The 26,751-nt window shown below is 31.3% G+C and overlaps 2 protein-coding genes across 2 annotated transcripts in view; both read left to right on the forward strand.

The window, feature by feature from the left end:
* The first annotated feature begins 289 nt into the window (after positions 1-289).
* On the forward strand, positions 290-2,502 carry LOC129950543 (uncharacterized). The gene is made up of 2 exons (XM_056062472.1): positions 290-1,726; positions 2,488-2,502. The coding sequence occupies exons 1-2, from the start codon at positions 290-292 to the stop codon at positions 2,500-2,502; spliced, it is 1,452 nt and encodes a 483-aa protein (XP_055918447.1).
* Positions 2,503-15,418: 12,916 nt separating this feature from the next.
* LOC129950866 (sialin) overlaps positions 15,419-26,751 on the forward strand; it is a 17,829-nt gene continuing 6,496 nt past the window's right edge. The window contains exons 1-3 of the mRNA XM_056062790.1: positions 15,419-15,782; positions 15,867-16,285; positions 16,655-16,900. Coding sequence (XP_055918765.1) covers positions 15,773-15,782; positions 15,867-16,285; positions 16,655-16,900 — 675 coding nt within the window. The 5' untranslated portion in view covers positions 15,419-15,772. The remainder of the gene's footprint in view (positions 15,783-15,866; positions 16,286-16,654; positions 16,901-26,751) is intronic.

The following is a 26,751-nucleotide window of genomic DNA, read 5'->3' on the forward strand; positions in this document are numbered from 1 at the left end:
TAAGAAAAAACTTACAATTTAACAATTAAATTTTAAAACAATGTAAAAAAACACTTCTAATTAAGAAGTTCAGTCTATAACTACAAAAAAAAACAAAGAGAAAACTCTTATGAGGAAACAAGTGAGCAATATACAGATGATATACTCTGTGTGTCTTGCTTGCGATTCATATTGTTTTTGTTGTTCAGGATATGGAGCGTTTCGAGTCAACAAACAAGCTATCTCTTTCCTTAAGCGAAACAAAAATATTATTATTCTCTCAGCGGACAAAGGCAATGTGACTGTAGCGATGGAGCGTAATGAATACGATGACAAAATGAGTGTACTTCTCTCTGACCGAAGTACGTATTGGCGTGTTAGACATAACCCAACAACAACACTACAAAACCGAAACAATGAGTTGGTTAAGTGGCTCAACAACAACAACCACATAGATGATAAGGAAAAGAACAAAATGACAACATACACCGCGCAGCTTCCCTCTATCTACGGACTACCAAAAACGCACAAACCAAGCATGCCCATGCGTCCTATTGTATCATCTTTGAATTTACCATGCTATGAGCTTTCCAGATTTGTTGGTAGAATTTTACAATCAGTGACGAATGAAACAAAATACACTGTAAAAAATTCTTACGAATTTGTTGACAAAGCGAGAAATGTTAAATTACAAAGTAATGATGTATTGGTCTCGTTTGATGTCATTTCATTATTTACTAACATCCCAGTACAATTGGCTATTAATATTATTAAAAAGAAATGGGATACGATTAGCAGACATACCAAAATCAGCCAAACTAAATTTATTGAAATTATGGATTTTTGCTTAAAAGACAACAACTATTTACAGTTTAAGGACATTATCTACAAACAAATTTTTGGAATGCCAATGGGTAACCCTCTTTCGCCCACTATTGCTGATTTGATAATGGACCATTTACTTGACGAATGCTTAACTGGATGTAATGCAAAGCCAAATTTTATAGTGAAATATGTTGATGACATATTTGCGGTTATGGACAAATATAAAGTCGCAGACTTATTATTGATCCTGAACGGATTCCACTCCAAACTACAGTTCACTGTTGAAAACGAAAACAACAGTTCTATATCGTTCCTTGATGTCAAAATCCACCGTATGGACACTCAATTGTCGTTTGATTGGTTTCAAAAACCAACAGCATCAGGACGTCTGATCAACTTCCGGTCCAACCAAGCCAAACACATAATCTTCAACACAGCTTCCAATTTAATTAACAAAGTTTTTACGTTAAGTGACGTAAGATTCCACCATTTAAATACCATCAAAGTGACCAAAATTTTAAGCGACAACGGTTTCCCGCCAGCAATTATTCGTGGCTTAATTTTACAACAACAATGCAGACGCGCTAAACAACAAAGTGAGGATAACAACAAAGGATACTTCAAAAGCATTGTTTACGTTCCAAAACTGGCTGAGAGTTTTAAGCAAGTTGTCACCAAAAACATCCAAGATGTCCGATTGGCTTTTAAATCTAACCAGACAATTAGACACCTTTTCACCAAACTAAAGACCAAAATAGACAGAGATAAACGCACTGATGTGATTTATAAAATAAACTGCAAAGGTAAACCTGACGAAACATGTAACCACAAATCTGACATCAAAAACAATAACCTGGCTAAAACCGCATTGGCGGCCCATTCAATAGACAAAGGTCATTCTCCGGATTTCGATTGTGTTAAAGTTCTTCAAACGGAAAAACATACTTCCAAGCGATATACACTCGAAACGCTCCATATCCTGAACAACAAAAACAATATGAATCGCAAGCAAGACACACAGAGTATATCATCTGTATATTGCTCACTTGTTTCCTCATAAGAGTTTTCTCTTTGTTTTTTTTTGTAGTTATAGACTGAACTTCTTATTTAGAAGTGTTTTTTTACATTGTTTTAAAATTTAATTGTTAAATTGTAAGTTTTTTCTTATTCTTGTTGTCCACAATATTGTACTATGTGTTTTATATTTCATGTTTAATAAAGTTCCCCTGAGGAAGGCAGCAACCCCTGCCGAAACGTCGGGAAAAGTTAATGTAACAACCTTGTTTCATTGCCACGATCAAAGTGACCAAAAAAGCCGAAGGAAAACCTAATTTTTCCTATACACATAAGAAATACAATAAAGCATTATTTGTATTCTCATAATCACCTAGCGGTGTAAGTAAGATATTTAATGCACTAGGTTCCGCAGTTATTGCTATTTCTATAGAGAATTTTATTAACATTCTAAATAAAAAGAAATTAAACCTTTTATTTTGTACCCTTTCCAATTTTTTGTGATTATTTCCTAGATCTGCAATTTCTGTCTTCAATTTAAAGTTTTGCTGCCTATATATACGTTTTAGCACGTAATCTCATTTATTATCAGAAACACACTTACTGCTCATTATTCACCTGTTGTATTTTTGAATAATATTTAAACACGATTACCCATATACTAAATAGGTTTATATAATTTAAATTAGGCTACCAAGCCAAGTTTGACATATTTTTTTAAACTTCCCATTGGGAGTAATTGACTGCGTTCAATCTCAGACAGATAGGGTATCCGGGTACCTTTTGGTCAGTTTTTTTTTTCCAAAACAGCTGAGATGTCAAAAAAGTAGTCTAAAAGTATGCAAGAATTTTTGGTATATGGTGGTTCCTGATAGAATTGGACAAAAAAAAACGGAAATTGATATACAATTTGTATAGATTTTGGTAAAAACCCTAAAAATTCACATATCATGAGTAGCCTATCCAACACGTGATTGAAAGCAGCCGCATTGTATTGATTGGGCAGATTAAATTTGTTCTCATTTCTTGACATTTCAAGGAGTCTGTAATCGATTTCAATTGTTTAAAAGAGATGTCTGTGTGTATGTATGTATACGTTCGCTCGTTCATCGCTGGCCATATCAAGAACTATCAGATAAAACGGTTATAAATAAATTTTGTTTAACAAATAATTACATCGAGGTATGCAGAAAAGACTCACAAGGAAATGTTAGGGATGGTGTTTTTACCAAAGGATTAAAAAAAAGTTAAAATTTTGGTTGACCCCGAAATATCTCACGACCCAATGAAGTAATCGAATTAAATCAGTTTGTATGTTGCATATTAGTTTGATGTTATAAATAATTAGTTTTACTTTATACATTGTTTTATTCATTACTAGCTTTTTACCCGCTGCTTCGCCCGCAGTGGAGAAATTAAATAAGTATATGAGAGATAAAGGGTAAGGGTATAATAATAGAAATGAGTCAATATAATAACTAAATTTTATTGCATGGCTGAGATCAACAATTTTTAAAAATTACTACAGACAATGAAGTTTCAACACCTTAATATATGCTTATTGAAATGCAACAACAAATGTTAAAATATATTTCACCGTAACAAAAATAAATAATTCTGAATTCTAAAGAAAGAAGAGTCGACCACTGCCGGAGTCTATTTTACGTAAAACTTGATGGAAAACATGATTTTGCTCTGGAAGTAATTGAGGGACTAATTCTGCCACTTGATGTTGCAGTGCTAGGAAATCATAATCTAGCTCTCGTGCAATTTCATTATCAAAATCATCCACATTGTCTCTTCGAGGGCTGGACTGGACATTCCAAAATCATCTAATTTTTTTCCAACCATCGTAAAAACCTAGTAGTACCCGTAGCATGATGGTTAGTGCGTTGGACTGTCATGCAAGGGGTCTTGGATTCAATCCCTGCCTGTGCCACCTTAATTTAAAAAAATTAATTTTCGCGGGTACTGCCTCTTGCGAGGAATTGACAAATCCTTCAAGAGTAATTCTTGTCATGAAAAAGTGCTTTCTCAAACTAGCCGTTCGGATTCGGCATAAAATTGTAGGTCCCCTCCATTCCTGACAACATTACTCGCACACAGGAATGGTTGAGAGTTGTAAGTCACTAGGCCCTGGTTCACAACGGACTGTTGCGCCACCCCATTTGATTTGATTTGATCGTAAAAACCTTGTTTTCGATTGTAGCTGGCGTTTTATTGTAGACGTGTTCATTGAAAGTAATGTACTTGCTGCAGTTGATGTAAAATATCTTCAGCCATGTATTCTTTGTACTTATTCCAAAGAGTTCGAGGGTTAGAAAGACCGCAAAAAGATAAAAGCGCAGCGTAAAGTTCCCTGATTTTATCTGGCGATTGAACAGCTTCCTCCATAGTTTCATTCCAATGATTGTCATTTTCTAACAGTCTAGTCGCCGAGCTTCACATGTAGGTAGGTTTGACATTCCTGACCATTGACAATTTTAAGTTCTGTAAAGCTAATTGGATCTCTAACATGATGCAACAACATGCGCAGACAAAAGCATTCAAAATTCGTAACATGTACGGTAAATATAGAAAAAATAGAAACAGTTGAAACTATATTCAATTGAATTAGATATTGAATTAGATATTGTCGTCGGTAATACAGTGGGTTGGTATTACAGTTGAAACTTCATTACTATGATGCTAGATGGCGTTGAAGTAGCTAAATTTGACGATATTTTGACAAACAATTTTCTTATTTTTCGTAATTTTTTTTTTTTAATTAAAGGTATCCTATGTTACTTCTAATACCTTCAAGAGTGTATGTGCAAAGTTTAATGGTGATCGGTTAAGTAGTTTTTGCGTGAAAGCGTAACAAACAAACTTACATTCGCATTTATAATATTAGTATGAATAAATTCTAATTTTAGCTTTTCAGGTTTTCTCAAGTACCTATCATACAAATTATGACTGTTTTGAAAACTTATCATTAACTTTTATTTTTATTATTGTTACTTTCATCAAAAACTAAAAAATAGTACATCATTATGTTTCTAACGCATTTTCTAGAGACAAAATAACCCCAACTTTCTAAAATTGGCTACAAACTTTAGAACTGAGATAATATATAAATATTTTCAAGCGGCTAGTATTGCTTGTATATCTACTCTGTGAAATAAATTTGTGTAGTACAGACCTTGTGTGAGAGCTTTTCTCAGAAAAAGGGTGACTTATGCACACAAAACTACCCCAATTCTCCCTAAGTTTTAAATATAACCTCCTAATAATAACATGCCTTTCGCACGGCTCGAGTCGTTAGGCCGTACTAAATATTGATAGCAATTGAATGGCTTGTTTACAATCCTCTTTATTTGTGCTCACATTAATTCTGAGTTTCAGAGGCAAGCATTTTTAATGAAGCTTTCATGAATAGATTCTTTTTAACAGACGGGTGCCTAGACATATAATGCACATAAAAAGATAAGGGTTTGCTCGAAAAAAATCCAACCAAGAGGCCCAATAATGAGATAATGGGCTCACCAAAACTTTTATTTAATTTATTGATTGTTTAGTCGGCCATCTTGTTGCAGAGCTCCACCACATCAACATCCTCCTATTCAGACACGAAAAAATCATTAATCATGGGTCTATAGCTTTCCTCATTGACTATAACATTATGGTAGGCTTAATTTTTGAAGAAATATGGACTAATTATTCCCTCTGCCCATAGACCACATCAAATACATGATCACTACAAAAAAGACAATTTTATTAAGTGGTGTGTAGGATACCATATACACACACACAGCTATTCAAAACAATAGGGCATTACTTTGACAAGGCAACAATGATTTTGCAACATTCTGACTGCGGAAGATAAGTAAGATGGTTTCAAGAAAAGGAGTTGAACTTCCGTTATCCATACAAAATAGTGAAGCAAGGTAGTTGGACCGATCTTAAAAACTTATGACAATCATGATGCATGACCAAGAAAACATATCTTGAAATAGGTAATGATATTATATAACGAGGAAAATATGTCAATTACATTACATTGTATGCAAGATAAAGATTCCAAGCACTCTTCAAAATTGGTTAGGTGAGTGCTTGAATTCGCTATCATCCAATCTCAAATATTTCCCTGACTATTTCAGTCCCCCATTTCTACCCGATTAAGTGGATCTGAAAAACTCTTTGGCCGCCCTGATTTTTAATAATAAACACCAAGTATGATTTGAAATACAAAAGCATAATTGAACGCCTTTTGTGTACACGGGCGGATACAGCCTTTAAATCGGGGGGGGGGTAATTTTTTTTTCTTGGTAATTTTTAATTTTCTCAAGGACTAGAAAACATAAAATCATCTATTTTTCAGTTTTTTATCAAAAACAAATAAGAGCAATTAATTCTAAAAAAAACAGTAGTAGACAATCTTAAAGTTTTGAAAAATTACACTTTAAACCTTTTTTAAACTTTTTTTGCCCAAATTTTGAGTTTAAAACAATTTTTTTCAAAAACTATGCATAGTTTTGACTTGATTTGAAAACAAGCTAATAGACAAAAATTTTGGCTATACAAAAATGTATACAACTTAGTTGTAAGTATTATTAATATAATTTAATAATTGTTTTCCATTTAACGTACATATTTATTTAAATTGCCCTTACCAACTAAACGGGGGGAGATAGACCCCCTTCCAATAGTAAAAATGCTTGTTTTTAATTGTTCTATCCGTCATTAAACTTTGTTGCCTAAGTTATCGTACTCTCCCGTTGGTGCTCTTTATTGTTATCAAGATACTTTAGTCAAACAGTTTTTAGATAATTTTTTGTGAGTTTTTGTTTTTTTTTAGAAGTATTTTTTGAACGTTTTTTTTTTACTTGTTGCTATGTTCATTCCTTTATTGTTTTATTTTAGTTTTATTTATTTTTACCGTCTTTTATTAGTAAACCTTTTATTTTGTGCAAGAAACTGTTTACTTGATGTTTCTAAAACGTCAAAAACGTTATTCTTTGATGCATATTTTATATTATTTTGGAGGAAATATCAGTAGCTAATTTTTTTACTTTTTTTAAATTATAGCAGCAAAGTTAGGTTTTCATCACAATACTCAGTGCAGTGGCTGCGGAAACCAACATGAAATGTAAAATGTGATTCCCTTTCTCTGTAAATTTTCTGGATAGTTCTAGAATGTCAAGCATCGAAGGGGCATTCCTTACAGATCTTGATAAACCGTAATTTTGTCTATATGAATTCGTTAAATAAATATTCTTTTTTTCAATGCATAGGTCTTATCCCGACCGTATAGACGTAATGTACACATACACACACCGGCATCTCTAAAAACCTTTGATTTAGAATCTAGAAACATTGAAGCGTCGATAAATGCACAATATTTAATACGAATTAACAGCGGTTTCTGTATAGTTGTAGGCGTTGACCTGCTTAAAATCCTATTGAGACAAAAATATTCGCAAATTTAGAATGTATTTATTTTCAGGATTAGATTTTAAGTAATTGCAGTCGTTTTTGATTTTTAGAACTGAATGTGAATGGTTCCAAATTAGGTAACAGCTCCCCATACTATAACATAATATTCGCGACCATGATGCCGCGCTTATTAACATTCGTTTTGTCCTAATTCGTGGAAATAATAAAAAAAAATCTTTTTAAAGAAAAAAGGATGCAACGTCATTTATTAATTTAAGACTGCTAAAATGCAATTTTAGTTTTTTATTGGAAGAATACTTTTAAAATTGCTCGTCGGTGGACTGCGTTGTCTTTTCTTTTTGTTTTAATGCAATAAAGATGGGAGTTTTTTTTTATCGAATCCATTCCTCTCATAAAAACAGTTTTAAAGGGGTGGATTCTCTACTTAAGTAGATCTACTAAGTAGATCGATTTTATATTTTTAAACAAATTGTCTCGCAACATATTCGCAATTAGTTTATTTATTGTTGACGTTTTATAGAGTAAGGTTAGGTTAAAGTGGCAGCGGATTCAGAATCCACACACTTAGGCCAAAAGAAAAGGCCCATTGTGATACCACAAGAATCTAGAGAATTACTTCTTACTAGTCGAACCATTTTGAGCTTTTTATAAAGCCAAGTAAATATTTGATATCCTTTTTAGCTAGTTCACTGGGATTATCAAAAGATTAGTCTCCCAGATGAAGTTAGCTTCTTAGTGAAAGAGCTGGGCAAGTGCAGAGAAGGTGAGAGATTGTTACTTCTTCTTCTTCGTCCATACAGCACCTGAAGAAGTCATTTGAGGCTACACCAAGTCGTATTGAGTGTCTACCTATAAGACAGTGTCCCGTAAAGACACCTATTAGAGAGCTTATATGAAGTCTGCTTTGAGATAACAAGTCTTTAGAGCGCTTTAGGTCCAGTGAAGGTCATATGAGTTTTGAAGCTGCGCATGTTGGCAAATTGCGCCACCTAGAGTTTGCTATCACAAAACCTGTTTCTTTTAGCAGAAGTTTACATGTACCTATCGGTATACCTATCTTCTCCCTTTCAGGTGAAATAGGCATGACGGTTCCATTTTTAGGCCGTTTGAGATTTGGTTGAGACACCGTCAAGAGATTTAATAGCAGCCTGACTGTCAGAGAAGATGCGGATATCAGAAGGCCAGGAGAGGACCTCTTTGATCGATAACATTTTCGCTTGGAAAACGCTACAATGACTAGGGAGGCGGAATGAGATGCTTAGATTAAACTTTTCTGAGTACACACCACTACCAACTCTACCATTTGTCTTGGATCCATCTGTATGAAAATGGATGCTTTTGTTATCCAGGAGGTTTTTGACTTCCCATTCATCTCTGGATGGAATGGATACCTGGAAGTTTTTTTCCAAATTGGAAGAAGAAATAGAGTTAAAAACAGCTTAAACTGTTGTGTTAGACTCTAGGCTATAGGTTTAAAATTGTCTATGAATAATATAAACTGTACTTTAATTTAGCAAAGTCGACGCTATTGAACTATGAATATGGCCCATTTTGTACAAATTTACTAACCATCATAGTTATCCAATTAAAACAAAAAATAGGATAGTTTTCTTTGCACTATCGAAAAATCAAAAGTATCATCAAATTTGTACCGTGCTTCTCTTCCGTTAAATAACCCAAGAAATGAATCTACAATTTGATGCGATTGTTGGGAAAACTTAACCAACTTCGGCCTACACACTAAAAGCAAAAATTATTATCTACGCTCAAACACACCAATTGAAACTCATTTCAAAAACAACTCTTGAAAAGATCCCTCAATTTGTGTATTTAAATGCACTTAGATGAGTTAAGTTCATATGTTTCTTCATTGTAATGCAAAATAAATACGCCGAACACTTAATTGTATTTACTGACTGGTATAAGGAAGAGGGATTGTTGCCACTGCAATCAATAGAATCTTTATTAGTTCAAAGCTTGAGTACAGTTGCCATAATATGGTGCCATGTTTGAAGGCGCCCAAAATCAAAATTGAAACATGATAAGCTATTGCTGTCTAACTGATACATTATTTTCACAAAGTGTAGTTTTAGGTTAATTGCCAGTTTTCAAATAACTGAACTGTAATTCTCCTATTTATAAAAATGCATACCCTTGATCCTTTTTTACGCTATCGTATAACAGTAGAATAGGATGTCTTAACTGGCTCAGTATTCCTTAAGAATGTGGTATTGCGATATCCAAAACCGATGTGCATCTTTTTCTTATATAATCTAATACTATGTTATTATATCAGGATGCGTATTTATGGGTTTTGCACTCGGGGTTGATTATTTTGTAGCCCTTTTCAACATAAAAACAGAAAACGATGGAAACATTTTCATCAATTCTTGTTCTCTTTTATGAATGATAAGTTACCTACCTTAAACTCATATTTTCAGTATTGCTTTGCTCCAAAAAATGTTTGAATAAGACCCACGCTTCTTGAAAATCTTCCCCAAGACCAACCGTGTATAATTTTTGGAGAGTTGTTGAATTTTTTTGTTTTATTGTTTTATTCAGCTCTATAACTGGTCGCAAATAAGAATTAAAGTATTTATTTTGAAATGTTGATGGCCACAAAACAGAACTATTATCATTTGGTTTTTTCTTTTGAAGATTCTTTTTCGGCCAATTTTGTAATTTTCAGAGGTTTTCATTTTTCCCATTTCTTTAAAAACATTAAAGCATACAAATGATATGAGTGCCTCGTGGAGCACGTCTGTAAGAAAACCTTAAATTTTGTGTCTCAATTGTAGACAATATTGCTATTTCAAAGGACTTCAATAAACCTCTAGCTTAATTTTTCGCTAAAGCTTTCTGGTGGGAAAACATCTTTTATGGCATTGAGAGCTTAAAAAGAAATTGGGACAAAATAATATCCCAATTTCTATATAAGCTCGTACAGGCCTCACTTGGGGCTGAAGCGTAGGTGACAAATTTTGCCGCCCGGGCTGTATTCCATTTAGCCTTAGGGTAAATACTCCTTTAATTATATCCCCCTACTTGCTCGCTTTTGATCAATATAAGGGTATTCAATCACAAATTAGAGCTGAAATCATTAGAAGGTCGAAAACTGATTTGGATCACGTACTATTGGCTTGAATACTCAAGGTTTTAGAATTTAAAGCATGCTACTAAATCCTGTTTATACATATCTTACGAACGGATTTTTTAATTTCAAAATGGATGCTAAAATTAATCCCGTTTTAGGAATAGAAAGCGTACGATTCGTTTTCTGATAGTTGCACTTTTGAAACGAAGTAAAGGGGTAACTTTTACTGGCCTTGACTGATATTTTAGACTCGAAATTTACATTCACTAAAGTTTGGTGTTAAAAAAGCTAATAGAGACCTTGGCTTCATTACGAGATTTGGTCGCGATTTCTGTGATCCTTATGCTCTGAAGTTATTTGTTGTTTTGTTTCGTTTGTAAGGCCAATTCTGGAGCATGCTTGTGAAGTGGGGCACCTTCTTATTCAAAATACGAAATGAGAACTGAAGCGATTCAGAGAAAGTTTTTCCTGTTTTTGTCTTCGTTCTCTTAATTTGTTTAGTAAAAATATTCTGTCCCCTTACTCACAAAGGCTCACTCTTATTAATCTTCCTTCGTTGACAAACATATAAAATATTTACAATTTTGTTTTGCAGCAGCAATAATAAATGGAACAATGGGCAGTTTCAGCCAACATAAGGGACTTCATTTGTAGTCAACTTCATACTTTGAACGTAAATTTTGACCAAGGCAACTAGTTAGTTTTTCAAGCCTCATGAATTTCAATTTCAAACTTTACTTCGCAAATCTCTACTTTAAGTTCATAGAACAAAAAGTACCAACCAAATTACTGTCTTAAATCACAAGTACACCACGATTTGTATTGTGTAGTGTAAAGAAATATTAGTTATTTCTTTTCCAAATTGACAAGGAACCCTTTTACAGAAAGCATTAAAAAAAAGTCCAGACAATAAATAAATCATAGAGTAATAAAGTTCAGATTTCAGTTGAATGAAAAAACATTATCAACTGTTATTTTTGTAGAAGTAGACTTGACTTGATAGTTAGGAACATTTTTCTTGAATAACTTTCCAATCAGCTTTTTGGCAGCTGGCCGATCAGATACTAGAAACTTGCCTAACTTTCAAGTCCCTTATGTCGACTGAACCTGCCCAATATCATAAACGTTGGTTCTTATTAGTTTCAATTTTACTTTTAGTCGACTGATCGAGCATATGACTCCAAAGACCACTAAATACAATTTTTAACACATCAAGACATGGTGCCCATAGTCCTTTCAATCAGTTAGTTGAAATATTCGATAAACTTTTTTTTCTTGTTAGTTTATCAAATTACAAGTTTAAGAATCTTAAATTGAAAATAATGTTTTATAACAATTTAGATTAAAATAAGATGTTAAGCAGCTATTAAGCATTTATTCAAAAGCATTTTGCAAGTTAGCCTTTAACGAATTGAAATGAATAAAAAAGTCCATGATGATGGTATAATCTAAGCATTCTCCACAATGAATATAACTTTGTGTAAAATGTGCATATGTACATTAGATCTTATACATACATATGCAGTAGAAAAAATAATACCCTTACAGCAATAATTTATTGTTTTGTCTCAGAATTTATTTGATTGTGAAGTTGTACTTATGTACGAGTATATACATATGCACAAACATATTGCCAACCGTTAGAATGAGGCCACAAATTTGGCATCGATTTTCGCTTATTATAGGTAGGTAGGTAGAAATGGCGATCTCAAGGCAACCTAGCCTGAGATCCAATTAGCGCTGTAGTGCGCCGTTTTGATACCAAAAACTCGTTTGCCTTTTGATTGAAAGGGATAGATTGATAGAGAAGCTTCATAGCGATTATGTTAGAGTCTTTTTTCGCATTGAGAAAAAAGATAAGGTCTCTAATCTTTGTCTCAGATAGCTCATCGAGTTCTTGAAAGAATGCTTTTCCAAAGCATTTCATTCTGGTGTTTGCCAAAGCAGGACATTTGCAGAGGAAATAGATTATGGTTTCACTTTCTCTTTGGTCACTACAGCTAAGGCAAAAGGTGTTGTAAGAGATACCCAACTTCTCTGCATGAACTCCTATAGGCCAATGTCCGGTACAAACCGCAACAATCCTCTCTATGTCTTGCCTTGGCCTGCATAGAAGATCGTTTGTACGGGTTTTGCTATAGGTGGGCCATATCTTCCTAGATATAATGCAGTTGGGTAAATTGCTCCACCTTCGGTTTGATTCAGTTTGGTAGATAGAAAAGATTTTACCCTTCATAGCACCAAGAGGAATGTTAACCATTTCCGCAAGTGAGCTATGAAGGGCCTATCCTTGCCTGGCTAGCTCGTCAGCCCGTTCATTTCCTACGATACCACTATGGCCCGGAACCCAGATCAGGGTGACACCGAGGTTAATATTCAGGTTCGCAAGCTCATCGCGACATTGCTCAACCAATTTAGATGAGGATATGGCCGAGTTAATCCTCCCAATCTTCTCTCGATGGGAAAATAACCTTAAAACCCTTACTAAGGTTCAAAGTAGTAGTCCAGTGGTCAGTGTCTACCGAGATAATATCTGAAGGAATTAATTTCGTAGTGTTGCTGTGACCATAAGGTTTTGACAACCAGCTATTTGATTCCTTCAGCCTAATAGCGCTGCAGGAAACTATGTATTTAATAAAAAGGTCGATTGGTAGAAGATTCAAAATAACGTTTAAGGCGTCCGTTGGGCAAGTACGCATGGCCCCTGTGGTGCCCACGCAAGCTGTTCTCTGAACCTTCTTTAGCTTATTAATGTTATAGGCTTTGCTAAGAGCAGGCCACCACACAATCGAACCATATGTTAAGATAGGGCGTACTACGGCTGTGTACGTCTATAAAATCATCTTCGACTGAAGTCCCCACTTTTTGCCGAAAGTTTTGCTGCAGGCGTAGAAGGCAACACAGGCCTTTTTAACCCGTACTTCAATATTTAGTTTCCAGTTTAGTTTAGGGTCAAGTATAACTCCCAAATATTTTGCCCTGGAAGACAATGATAGGATTTGACCGTTGAGTCGAGGTAGCGTGAAGGGCGGTACTTTAGTTTTGGTGGTAAAGACCAAAGTTCAGTCTTACTTTAGTTAACTCCTAGCCCACAGTGGCCCAGTTGCTAACTTTCTTCAAAGCTGACTCCGTGATTTCACTAATCACAGAGGTGTACTTTCCTCACACCAATAGCACCAATTCATCCGCGTAGGCTACCGCCTTCACTCCACATCTCTCTAATTTAACGAGAATTGTATTCATGACCAGAAGCCAAAGAAGAGGCGAAAGAACACCAGCCTGGGGTGTTCCCCTACTCACGCGTTTTGTTGCGATTGTATTGCCTAGAGAGGCTCGAATCTTCCTACCACTGAGCATGGAAATAATCCATTCTCGAATGAAGTCTTCTACACCGAACTTAATGAGCGATTCTTCTATGGATTCTATAAGGACGTTGTTAAAAGCACCTTCTATGTCTAGGAAGGTGCCAAGAGTAAATTCTTTATAATGGATTGTTTGTTCTACAGTATGCACTACCTCATGGAGGGCAGTCTCCGTAGATTTGCCCTTAAGATAAGCATGCTGAGAGCTTTCGAGAGGTCGTCCAACTAGGATTTCTCTAATATGATAATCAAAAATGCGCTCCAAGGTTTTAAGCACAAAAGATGTTAAGCTTATGGGTCTGAAATCCTTCGCGGATTCGTGACCTCGCCTACCCACTTTCGGGATGAAAACTACTTTGACCTGTCTCCACGACATGGGCACATGTTTGAGAAGGAGACATCCTTTGAAAATTTGTTCCAGCCATGGAGCTGCCACATCATGCAACTTTTGAAGCATAACTGGCAGTATGCCATCCATGCCTGGGGATTTATATGGAGAAAAAGTATTGATGGCCCACAAAATATTTTCTCTGGTTATAACGGAATTGACTTGCTCCATATGAGCTACGTTTAGCTCTATGGTTTCAAGCGATTCGTGGTTATCACTCTCGCAACCCGGAAAGTGCGTCTTCATCAGTAGTTCAAGAGATTCGGCTGGAGAGGCGGTCCAGGTTCCATCAGGCTTTTTATAACTACGAATATATTTCATCATTGAAAAAATTATAAAATTAAAGGGTAAATTGAAAATATCAAAAAGTTAATCACTAAAACAGTTTATAAAAATACTTCATTTGGATGAGGCCACAAGCAAGATTTTGGAATAAAACGAAAAAATGCATTAAATATGGTTTAACAAAATTTATTTATAACGGTTTTAAACATTAGATAGTAATGACGGTTTTTAAAAAGAGAAATATTCAAACTTTTTAAATAATCACAGGATATTTGGACCCAGGAATCACGAAAAGATTCGATTAAGGTGTCCTTGTCTTCAAATTGTCTGCCACCTTCATAAACTTTATGAAAAAGCCGAGGTCAAACTTTTCAATTATGTGAAAGCGCAGTGAATATAGGGCCATGGTAAAAGTTCCATGTCTTCTGATGGAATTTAACTTCTAACAACGCTCGAACTGTGAATATGGGCATTCTCTTTTTTTGAAAATATATAAGGCACAAGTCTTAAAATGCTTTTCAGTTTTATAAATGTCCGTTTCCGCAAACATTTATAGTTGATAAAGTTTCCAGGTACAACAAAAATTGGTTCCAAAATGTGTGGCCTCATCCTAGTAGTTGGCAGTGTATTTCGATAAGATGTTCAGTTTAAAAAGGTCATTATTTAATATTTGATACCTATCTCTTTTTAAATAAAATGTTCAATGAGGTGGAACAAGATATGTATGTACATAATGTTGGTTTTATCAAAGTACTTATAAAAGTGTAGATGTTAGATGCAAAATACAATTTTTTTTCAAAATGGATTAGTATTTACTAATAACATCTAAAATAATAAGCAGAAATAATAATTGCTTAATAACAACAATTTTAAAGGTTTACGAGCGACACAAATTTACTCAGCGCTGATAACACCTGATAAAAAGCGTAGGTACCTCACTGAACGCAACTGTATAATAAAAGCCATGATATTGAAGAAATGACTTTTTTTCTTTGGTACCAACCTATCTACATTTTATTTGCCTCAAGTCAATACGGTTGAACGTAGCGATCAAGATTAAAACCCCCTTTGCCTCATACTATATGCTTTATAATAATCATCTTTTAAAAGCTTGGTGACAGTTTCTCTTGAAATTCAATGGTCGCTGATGATCTTTTCTACACAAAATCTTGAGTCTTAAACATATAAAACTATACTATATAAAAACAACGACCAAACAAGTTAAGTTTGATAAATTGATACATTTCTGTTGATATTTCTAAATTGTTTGAAAAAAGTGTAATGCACAAAACGTAATGTAATTGCTTTAAGATGTCTTCTAGTAATAAAATATCAATTTGAAAATTAAAAACATTACTTCTCAAAAGTTTTATATGAAATCTTTCCGAAATGCCTAAAGGTAACTTTAAACGCACGGTGTAACTTATATACATTTGCCAACAAAATATTTACCTATTTTAAATTGTCTCATTATTATTTACAGTTCAAGCACGAACAGTTCTATGGTACCTAGTATTCTTAGGATTTGCAGTGAATTATATGATTCGTATCAATTTAAATATAACAATAGTTGAAATGGTGATGTCAAAAACTAAAAACTTACAACAACGTTTCATTGAATTAAACAACGACGACGGTGGCGGCGGCGGCGGCCTCGTCAGAGACCAGAATCGTTTTATATCTTTAAATAAACAGTTTTCTGTTGATTTTAACACAAGCATAAGCAATGCAAGCCTAATTGAATTAGAGAGTCACAATTTGAATTCAACTAATTCCTTACCTAGCAAGTGGTCAGGCAATGCAGTTGAACTGAACAATTTGACAGTTAAATATGTGAACCAAACATTTTATAAAAAAATTGAAACATTCTCAATAGAAAAATACCTTCTACGTTTATTTGATGTAAGTTTTAATGCAATGCAGTTCTTATATTTGGATTCTTCTTGTTTTTAAAGTGGCCTACCTCTTTTGTGTATATTTAATTCTATACCGGAGTAATTTTGAAAGACAAATATTATGACAAGAACTTCGCGTCGTTAACCAACATTTTACCGGAGGAATAATATTAACACATGCTCCGAAGTGACAATTTAGTTCGGTATTTGTGCTTGTTGACTGGAAAGTTCCAATCTCTTTTTTCAACTTGTAAATCAATAAACTAAACTAAAAAGAGTCGATATTTGTGATAACTATCCCTTAAAAAAACAATTACGTCAAAGTTTATTTTTCTTATCTATTCCCTGTTAATACTATTGCATATTATATTTTCAGATTGAATATAATAAATTAGGATTTGAGTGGAATGAATATCAACAAGGGCTGGTTCTCGGGGCTTTTTTTTGGGCCCACTGGGTTACTCAAATACCAGGTGGAATACTCGCAAAAAAATTCGGGACTAAAATAGTATTTGGTTTATCTAATGCAACAGGATGCTGGATGTGCTTTTTTATTCCAATAATTTCTTACTGGGACTATAGAGCACTTATTTGGTGGAGAGTTATTCAAGGATTAATATGCGTAAGTAGATACAAGATAATGTATAAGTAGGGTGAATATTTGTACCTGATATTGTCTGATATGAGCAAAGTTCCCATTTATTGAACAAAAATAATGTTTCTTTAAAAAAAAATCTTATAATTAAACAACTAAAATTAAATAAAAGTATTTTGTTATTTGGAGAAAAGAAAAATGTGTTGATGATTTTAAAGCTCGTTCTTAAAATATTCGAAATTAAAAAAATATGACATTTTTTATTTATAATAAGATGCATATCAATTTTTTATAACGTACAAAGATAGCAACAGACGAGCATATACATACCTCTCCTAACAAAATTGTGGACTTAGATTAAAGGGACCTTAAAGAATCAAAAAAAAACTTAACAAACTAGACCGATTACAATACTTTTTTTTTCAATTGGGACTTAATCTTTTTAAGAAAACTGCTGAAGCTATGTATATGCAAATGTAAGTTAAGTAATTCAAAGTATAGTTTAAACAAAATCCAAAAACAATTTTTTAATTATACCCATTAAATTTGTTCTTTCAATACATGAAAATCTTAAGCGTAGCCTAGAGCTTATCTCAGTCAAACTAGGTTCTTAAAGGAATTCTAGTCTAAAATTTAATTCTAAACAAAAATTAAAGTACAAATTTTCAAGGTTTTTTTTTTTAATTTCCCGAACAATATTTTCTGGGCCGTAATCAATCAAAAACTTTTATTCCCTATTTTACCCCTATTAGGCTAAAATTCTACAAGCACTGAATGACGTTTTATTTTTATTCAATTGTATGTATATATACATGCCAATTAATGTCTGAATTTGTCCGAAAATACAAATGGAAAGACAGGAATATAGAACAGTATCATTATCAATTAAGCCAAAATTTACATCTCCTTAATCGAGACTCGAAAGCTACAATGGATGAAAGGGAAAAAAGCTTAATGATAGATATAAAACATTTACTCCTTAGACTAAGTGGTATGACAAGGACTGTCACAAAATTCGAATGCAATCGTTCAAATACCTAAAATTATTCAGATCTTCAAATATTCTACTTTTCAAAAACTATTTACGAACAAACAAGGAGTACAAATCACCATGTACAATGTAGAAAGCTCTCTACTACAAGGACCTAGCAAATAAATTGTTTCATAGCAATGATTCAAAAGAATTGTGGGATATTGTAAAAGAAGTAACCGATGTGAAAAGAAGTTGGAAGAAAACTCTTGACGCTGAAACTCTAGCTAGGGAATCTTCACACTTTCAGCTTCTCTCTTCCAAATACTGAAGTTGACGAAATCGATACTCATATAACACCAATGGAACTTGATTTTAAAACAGTTAAGAAACAATAAAGCGTCTGGTGTTGATGGAGTTCCTGTTGAATTTTTCAAACTCAGTAGTAGAGAATTCAAAGAATATAACCTCGACCTTTACAACTCACTATATGAGAACAGTTATGTACCCCAGAATTTTACAAAAGCTGTTGTAAATGTTATTTACAAAAATTGCCGAAAATCATAGAGGAAATTCCCTTCGAAAAGTTTTCAATGCGATACTTTATAATAGATTAGTTGGGTGGATCGAAAACACACAAAAATTAAGCGTCTTCCAAGCTGGCTCTCGTAAATGTTTTTCTACTATTGATCAAATTTATGCATTGACAAGTATCGTAAGAAATTATATCGAAAAAAACAAAAAATTTACGAATGCTTTGTCGACTTTAAAGCAGCTTTTGACACTATTAACAGACAAGCTTTATTTTACAAACTCTCGAACATGGGTATGTCAAGAAAATTCCTACTGTTACACTTGAATTTTCTCTCAACATCTGCCGCTGCTGTATGGGATGGATTAAATATATCTGAGTGGCTTGCAACTTCTTCAGGTCTTCCGCAAGGATGCATCTTGAGCCCTCTTTTATTTTCCTTATTTATAGATGAAGTTTCATCCATTCTACCTGGAGGTGTTATAGCTGAAAATCCCTACATACTACAGCATCAAATAAACAAACTAGTGGCGTACTGCAGCAAGTGGAATCTCTGTATTAACATACAAAAAACAAAGGTTATGATTTTTGAAAAACGAATGAGCAGAAGAAAGCCAGAGGAATTTTGGAAGATTGGCAACGAGCGGGCGCCTCGAAACAGTAAATGAATTTGCTTTATTAACATACAATTTAACCTTCTCAAAACATGCAAAAGAAAAATGCAGCGAAGCTAAACTAGCACTCAACTTAATGTGGCCGAAATTCTTCGGAAATATAAACGTTTGCAATGCCACGAAATTCAAAGTATTCAATGCAACTATATGGTAGTGAAGTATTTGGTTTTACTCAATTCGAAGAGTTTGAGGTAATTCAAAGAAATTTTTTTAAACGAATGTTCAAGTTACCTTTGTCAACTCCACTCCAACGTATAAAAAGTCTTAAACAAAATGTAGATTACTGTATTAAAATCATGTGTAGAAATGATTCAAATCTACATAAACAAATAATGGCTAAAGCACTACGATCGAATGCATCACCTTTTAAAGAGTGAAAAGAACTGGCTAATACATGTAACTGCACATTCTCGATTTCAGAAGACAACATTTCAGAGAGGCTTGATCAATTTTCACTTCTTATTGCGAAAATAGATGAAAATATTTTAACTAGCATCTTAGCAAAGCTTCAACCATCGATTGCAGACAAATGTAGGATATTTCAACTTAAATTTCTCTGCCGAAAAAATAAGTCTTATTTTCAAAGCAAGAGTTGAACTATTGAATTTAATCTTTATCTCAAAAAGAATAGATCGGCAGGAAATATGCCATCTATGCAATAGAAGAGAACTAGAAAATGTCCATCATTTCATTGCTGTATGTCCTATTTTGCAGGAAATAAGAAGAATGTTTTTTGAAGAGAGCATAATATCTATTTAAAGATTGTATGGGTTATTAAATGGTGCTGAGGTTTGGTCAAAAGTGTACAAATTCTATGTAAGCTTGCACTTTCATATTAAAATAGTTTTTGACATCATTTGCACTTTGAAACACAAATCATTCAAAAATTGTGTATTTATGGAATTTATGAAAATTAATGTTAAGCCTAAAAAGTTGAAAAAATAAAATGGTGTTTCAAATCACGTCTAAATTGAATTCATGCAAAATTGTTATTTAAAACCTAATTTATTATGAAACGAATTTATAACTTAATTAATATATCATATTGATTCATATATGTATGTCTAAATTAATTTACATTTATTTACATAATGTCATTTCCGGCACACGACAAATATCCCAAGTCCACAATCTTACAACAAATTGTATATTATTTAAAAGATAAGTGGAAAATAAATAATAATAATAATAATAATAATAATAATAATAATAATAATAATAATAATAATAATAATAATAATAATAATAATAATAATAATAATAATAATAATAATAATAATAATAATAATAATACTAATAATAATAATAATAATAATAATAATAATAATAATAATAATAATAATAATAATAATAATAATAATAATAATAATAATAATAATAATAATAATAATAATAATAATAATAATAATAATAATAATAATAATAATAATAATAATAATAATAATAATAATAATAATAATAATAATAATAATAATAATAATAATAATAATAATAATAATAATAATAATAATAATAATAATAATAATAATAATAATAATAATAATAATAATAATAATAATAATAATAATAATAATAATAATAATAATAATAATAATAATAATAATAATAATAATAATAATAATAATAATAATAATAATAATAATAATAATAATAATAATAATAATAATAATAATAATAATAATAATAATAATAATAATAATAATAATAATAATAATAATAATAATAATAATAATAATAATAATAATAATAATAATAATAATAATAATAATAATAATAATAATAATAATAATAATAATAATAATAATAATAATAATAATAATAATAATAATAATAATAATAATAATAATAATAATAATAATAATAATAATAATAATAATAATAATAATAATAATAATAATAATAATAATAATAATAATAATAATAATAATAATAATAATAATAATAATAATAATAATAATAATAATAATAATAATAATAATAATAATAATAATAATAATAATAATAATAATAATAATAATAATAATAATAATAATAATAATAATAATAATAATAATAATAATAATAATAATAATAATAATAATAATAATAATAATAATAATAATAATAATAATAATAATAATAATAATAATAATAATAATAATAATAATAATAATAATAATAATAATAATAATAATAATAATAATAATAATAATAATAATAATAATAATAATAATAATAATAATAATAATAATAATAATAATAATAATAATAATAATAATAATAATAATAATAATAATAATAATAATAATAATAATAATAATAATAATAATAATAATAATAATAATAATAATAATAATAATAATAATAATAATAATAATAATAATAATAATAATAATAATAATAATAATAATAATAATAATAATAATAATAATAATAATAATAATAATAATAATAATAATAATAATAATAATAATAATAATAATAATAATAATAATAATAATAATAATAATAATAATAATAATAATAATAATAATAATAATAATAATAATAATAATAATAATAATAATAATAATAATAATAATAATAATAATAATAATAATAATAATAATAATAATAATAATAATAATAATAATAATAATAATAATAATAATAATAATAATAATAATAATAATAATAATAATAATAATAATAATAATAATAATAATAATAATAATAATAATAATAATAATAATAATAATAATAATAATAATAATAATAATAATAATAATAATAATAATAATAATAATAATAATAATAATAATAATAATAATAATAATAATAATAATAATAATAATAATAATAATAATAATAATAATAATAATAATAATAATAATAATAATAATAATAATAATAATAATAATAATAATAATAATAATAATAATAATAATAATAATAATAATAATAATAATAATAATAATAATAATAATAATAATAATAATAATAATAATAATAATAATAATAATAATAATAATAATAATAATAATAATAATAATAATAATAATAATAATAATAATAATAATAATAATAATAATAATAATAATAATAATAATAATAATAATAATAATAATAATAATAATAATAATAATAATAATAATAATAATAATAATAATAATAATAATAATAATAATAATAATAATAATAATAATAATAATAATAATAATAATAATAATAATAATAATAATAATAATAATAATAATAATAATAATAATAATAATAATAATAATAATAATAATAATAATAATAATAATAATAATAATAATAATAATAATAATAATAATAATAATAATAATAATAATAATAATAATAATAATAATAATAATAATAATAATAATAATAATAATAATAATAATAATAATAATAATAATAATAATAATAATAATAATAATAATAATAATAATAATAATAATAATAATAATAATAATAATAATAATAATAATAATAATAATAATAATAATAATAATAATAATAATAATAATAATAATAATAATAATAATAATAATAATAATAATAATAATAATAATAATAATAATAATAATAATAATAATAATAATAATAATAATAATAATAATAATAATAATAATAATAATAATAATAATAATAATAATAATAATAATAATAATAATAATAATAATAATAATAATAATAATAATAATAATAATAATAATAATAATAATAATAATAATAATAATAATAATAATAATAATAATAATAATAATAATAATAATAATAATAATAATAATAATAATAATAACAATAATAACAATAATAATAACAATAATAATAATAATAATAATAATAATAATAATAATAATAATAATAATAATAATAATAATAATAATAATAATAATAATAATAATAATAATAATAATAATAATAATAATAATAATAATAATAATAATAATAATAATAATAATAATAATAATAATAATAATAATAATAATAATAATAATAATTATAATAATAATAATAATAATAATAATAATAATAATAATAATAATAATAATAATAATAATAATAAAAATAATAATAATAATAATAATAATAATAATAATAATAATTATAATAATAATAATAATAATAATAATAATAATAATAATAATAATAATAATAATAATAAATAATAATAATAATAATAATAATAATAATAATAATAATAATAATAATAATAATAATAATAATAATAATAATAATAATAATAATAATAATAATAATAATAATAATAATAATAATAATAATAATAATAATAATAATAATAATAATAATAATAATAATTATAATAATAATAATAATAATAATAATAATAATAATTATAATAATAATAATAATAATAACAATAATAATAATAATAATAATAATAATAATAATAATAATAATAATAATAATAATAATTTTTTTTTTTTTTTTTTTTTTACTTTACTTGTGGAGGAATGCGTTACGCACCATAAGGAGGTATCCATACCTCCCCGTGTGCCGGGCTCACCAAGGAAAAAATACACATTTTGAAAACCTTATAATGGCATACCGGCTAAACCTCCAAAAGTGTCTCGAAGATCCCCCCCTCGGGACTACGGGATTGCACTTCTTCAAGAGGGGGTCCTGTTGTACAGCCCATTCTGGGCTCACGTCTTTTAGCAGGATCTTTTCTTCTTCTGCTTACTTCGTTCCTAGGTTAGGAAGGGTTAGGTTAGGAAGGTTATGTAAGGATTAGGTTAAATTAGTTGGGTTTCGTTAGTTTAGATTAGTCTTTTATTAGGTGAAGTTAGGTTACGTTAGTTCAAGGTGGTTTGGTTAGATTTAGTTAGGTTAGTAGATTAATAGGTTAGGAAAGGTTAGGAACGCGGAACTGTTCTTCTTCTCTTTTCTTGTTTCTGAGGAGCTGATGCGTGTATGTACTAATCAAGTTCCAGTTATGTTGGCTATTAAGCATCTTCTCGACTATGTTCTCTATAGTGATGGTGCCAATGTTTCTCTCCAGTTCTTCTCTTTGTGCTGCCCATCTGCTGCAGATAAAGAAGGTATGTTGTGCATCATCTTCTTGGGAGTCCCCGTACTGGCAGGCTGGGCTACTCGTTTTACCGATCTTATGGAGAAATGCGTTGAAGTAACCGTGTCCGGTGAGTAACTGGGTGACGTAATAATTAACCTCGCCGTGTTTCCGATCCTTCCACTCTGCCACATTTCTGATCAGCCTCGCCGTCCATCGTCCTCTGTTTTCTGCGCACCAGCGCTCTTGCCACTTCTGTATGGTCAGCTGCTTAGCCTGCTCGGCTGCCGCTTCCACTCCCATTTCCGCCTTTTTGTCGTAGACGTACTTCCTTTCCATTGCTAGGAGATCGATAGGGGTCACTCCAGCGATTACAAGGACAGCTGGTTCTGATACCGTTCGATAAGAGCTTGCCACACGGAGAGCTCCGCGTCTTTGCACTGCCGCCATCTGTTTACGGTACTTCTCTTGCTTAAGTGCGTCCGCCCATATTTCGCTGCCATACAGAAGTATGGAATGGGTTGTCGCCATCAGTAGCCTTCGCTTACTGGCCGTTGGTCCCCCTACATTCGCCATCAGTCTGCTGAGTGAAGTGGTAGTTTTTGATGCTCTTTCCGATGCTGCCTTTATTTGTTGCCAGTAGGTTAGCTTTGTGTCGAGCCTCAATCCCAGGTACTTCACTGTCGGACTGCTTCTTATCACTTCGTTCCCGATTTGGAAGTCAATTTGTGTAGGAATCCTTTTCCTCGTCAGAAGAACTATCTCTGTTTTTTCCGTGGCTAGGCTGAGTCCATGCTCTTCCATCCATGAATTTGTTCGTCGCATGACCTGGTTTAGCTTTCTTTGTGCGCTATCGGTGTCTCGTGCCGTAATCACCGCGGCGACAGCATAGCCAACCAGGAAGGCATCATCAGGCATCTCCATGCGAAGGATATCATCATAGGAGATGTTCCAAAGGTCTGGTCCTAAAATTGATCCTTGCGCTGCACCAGATGTGATTTCTTTCCTTCGCGGACCTTCTGCGGTCTCGTAGATCAGCTCGCGGTCCCTGAGATAGTCCTTCGTCATCCGTAGAAGATAGGCAGGTACGTGGAATCTCCGTTCCAGTGCATGTAGGATATCACTCCACCTGGCCGAGTTGAAGGCATTTCGTACATCTAACGTTGCCAGCAAGACGATCTCCTTCGAGTAGTGGTTTCTTTGTTGGGCAATTTGGGTGGCGTGTACTACTTCTTGTATTGCTCCTATGGTAGAGCGGCCTCTCCGGAAACCGTACTGTCTCTCTGATAGATCGCCCGATGCTTGTACTGCAGCTAAAAGCCTCGGTTTTAAAAGCTTTTCCAAGAGTTTTCCTGCTGTGTCTAGCATGCACAGCGGTCTGTATGCCGATGGTGAATCTAGGTCTCCTTTGCCTTTGCTGATGAGCACCAGCCGTTGTTTCTTCCATCTCTTCGGGAAGACGCCTTCTATGAGAAAGTTGTTGAACATGTTCAGAAGTAATTGTGGACATGCTTTGGCAGTCACCTTCAGGACTTCTGCGGGGATTCCATCGGGGCCAGGAGCTCTTCGTTTTTGCAATGACTGCACAGCTATTCTCAACTCCTCCTCGCTAAAAAGTGGGATATCCTGTCTTTGGACCGGTGTGTTGTCAGGTGGTCTGACAGGATGAGTTGGGAATAGTGTTCCAACAATGAGCTCCATTTTTTCTTCGCTTAGGACTGGGGGTGTCATCTGAGCTCCTAGTTTACGCGTAACAATCTTGTAGCCTAGTCCCCAGGGGTCAGTATTGACATCACGGCGGAGATCCTCCCATTTCTCTCTCTTGCTCGAATTGATGGCCCTCTTGAGCTCGGATCTCTTGGTTCTGAACTCCGCTATGGCGCCCTCCATAGTTTCAGCGTTTCTCCTCCTCCCCCTGGTGACTATGCGTCGAAGTTGTAAACATCTCCGGCGTAATGCAGCTATCTCCTCTGTCCACCAGTACACTGGATTTCTGTTTCTGTTGACACCTCTTGTTGTTCGGGGCATTGAGGAGTCGCAGGCGAGCCGAATTAGTTGCATCGTAGCTTCAGCCTTGGTTTCAGCAGGTCCTTCTACTTGCAGTACAGCGTCTGCCCCTTCCTCGATCACTCCCGTGAAAACATCCGCGTCTAGTCTGTTTAGGTTCCACCTTGGAGCCCGTGGTTGGTGACGTAGGTTTGGGACTCGTTGGTTTTCCTCCAGGTCGAAAACGATATACTGGTGGTCGCTACCTGTATAGTCCTCGATTACTCTCCAGTTCTTAATTTTTGCGAATGCGGTGCCCGTCGCAAAGGTAACATCTGGAATAGTGCCTCTGTGTCCTGGTCTCCTGAAGGTGGGGGTGTTTCCTACGTTAGCTACGTATAGTCCACGTCTAGCGGCCATCTCGAGTATTTGCCTTCCTCGAGAGTCTGTAGTTGGCATTCCCCACTCTTGACCTCTGGCGTTGAAATCACCTGCGACTAGAACATCTCCACGAGTCTCGTTCAGAAAATCCTCCAAATCCTCCAGTTTTTTGCGAAATTCTTCGATCCTGTCGTTTGGGCTAAAATATATGCTTACTATTGTAAGTTTTCCAGTTTTGACCCAGACAAAGCCTCTTTCTGCACCTTTTCCATCAATTTGGAATTTTGTTGTGTCTGTGATCCAAATGGCAGCAGTGTTAAGCAGATCTGAAAA

Source organism: Eupeodes corollae, chromosome 3, assembly GCF_945859685.1.
Source record: "Eupeodes corollae chromosome 3, idEupCoro1.1, whole genome shotgun sequence".
NCBI classification, from domain to species: Eukaryota; Metazoa; Arthropoda; class Insecta; order Diptera; family Syrphidae; genus Eupeodes; species Eupeodes corollae.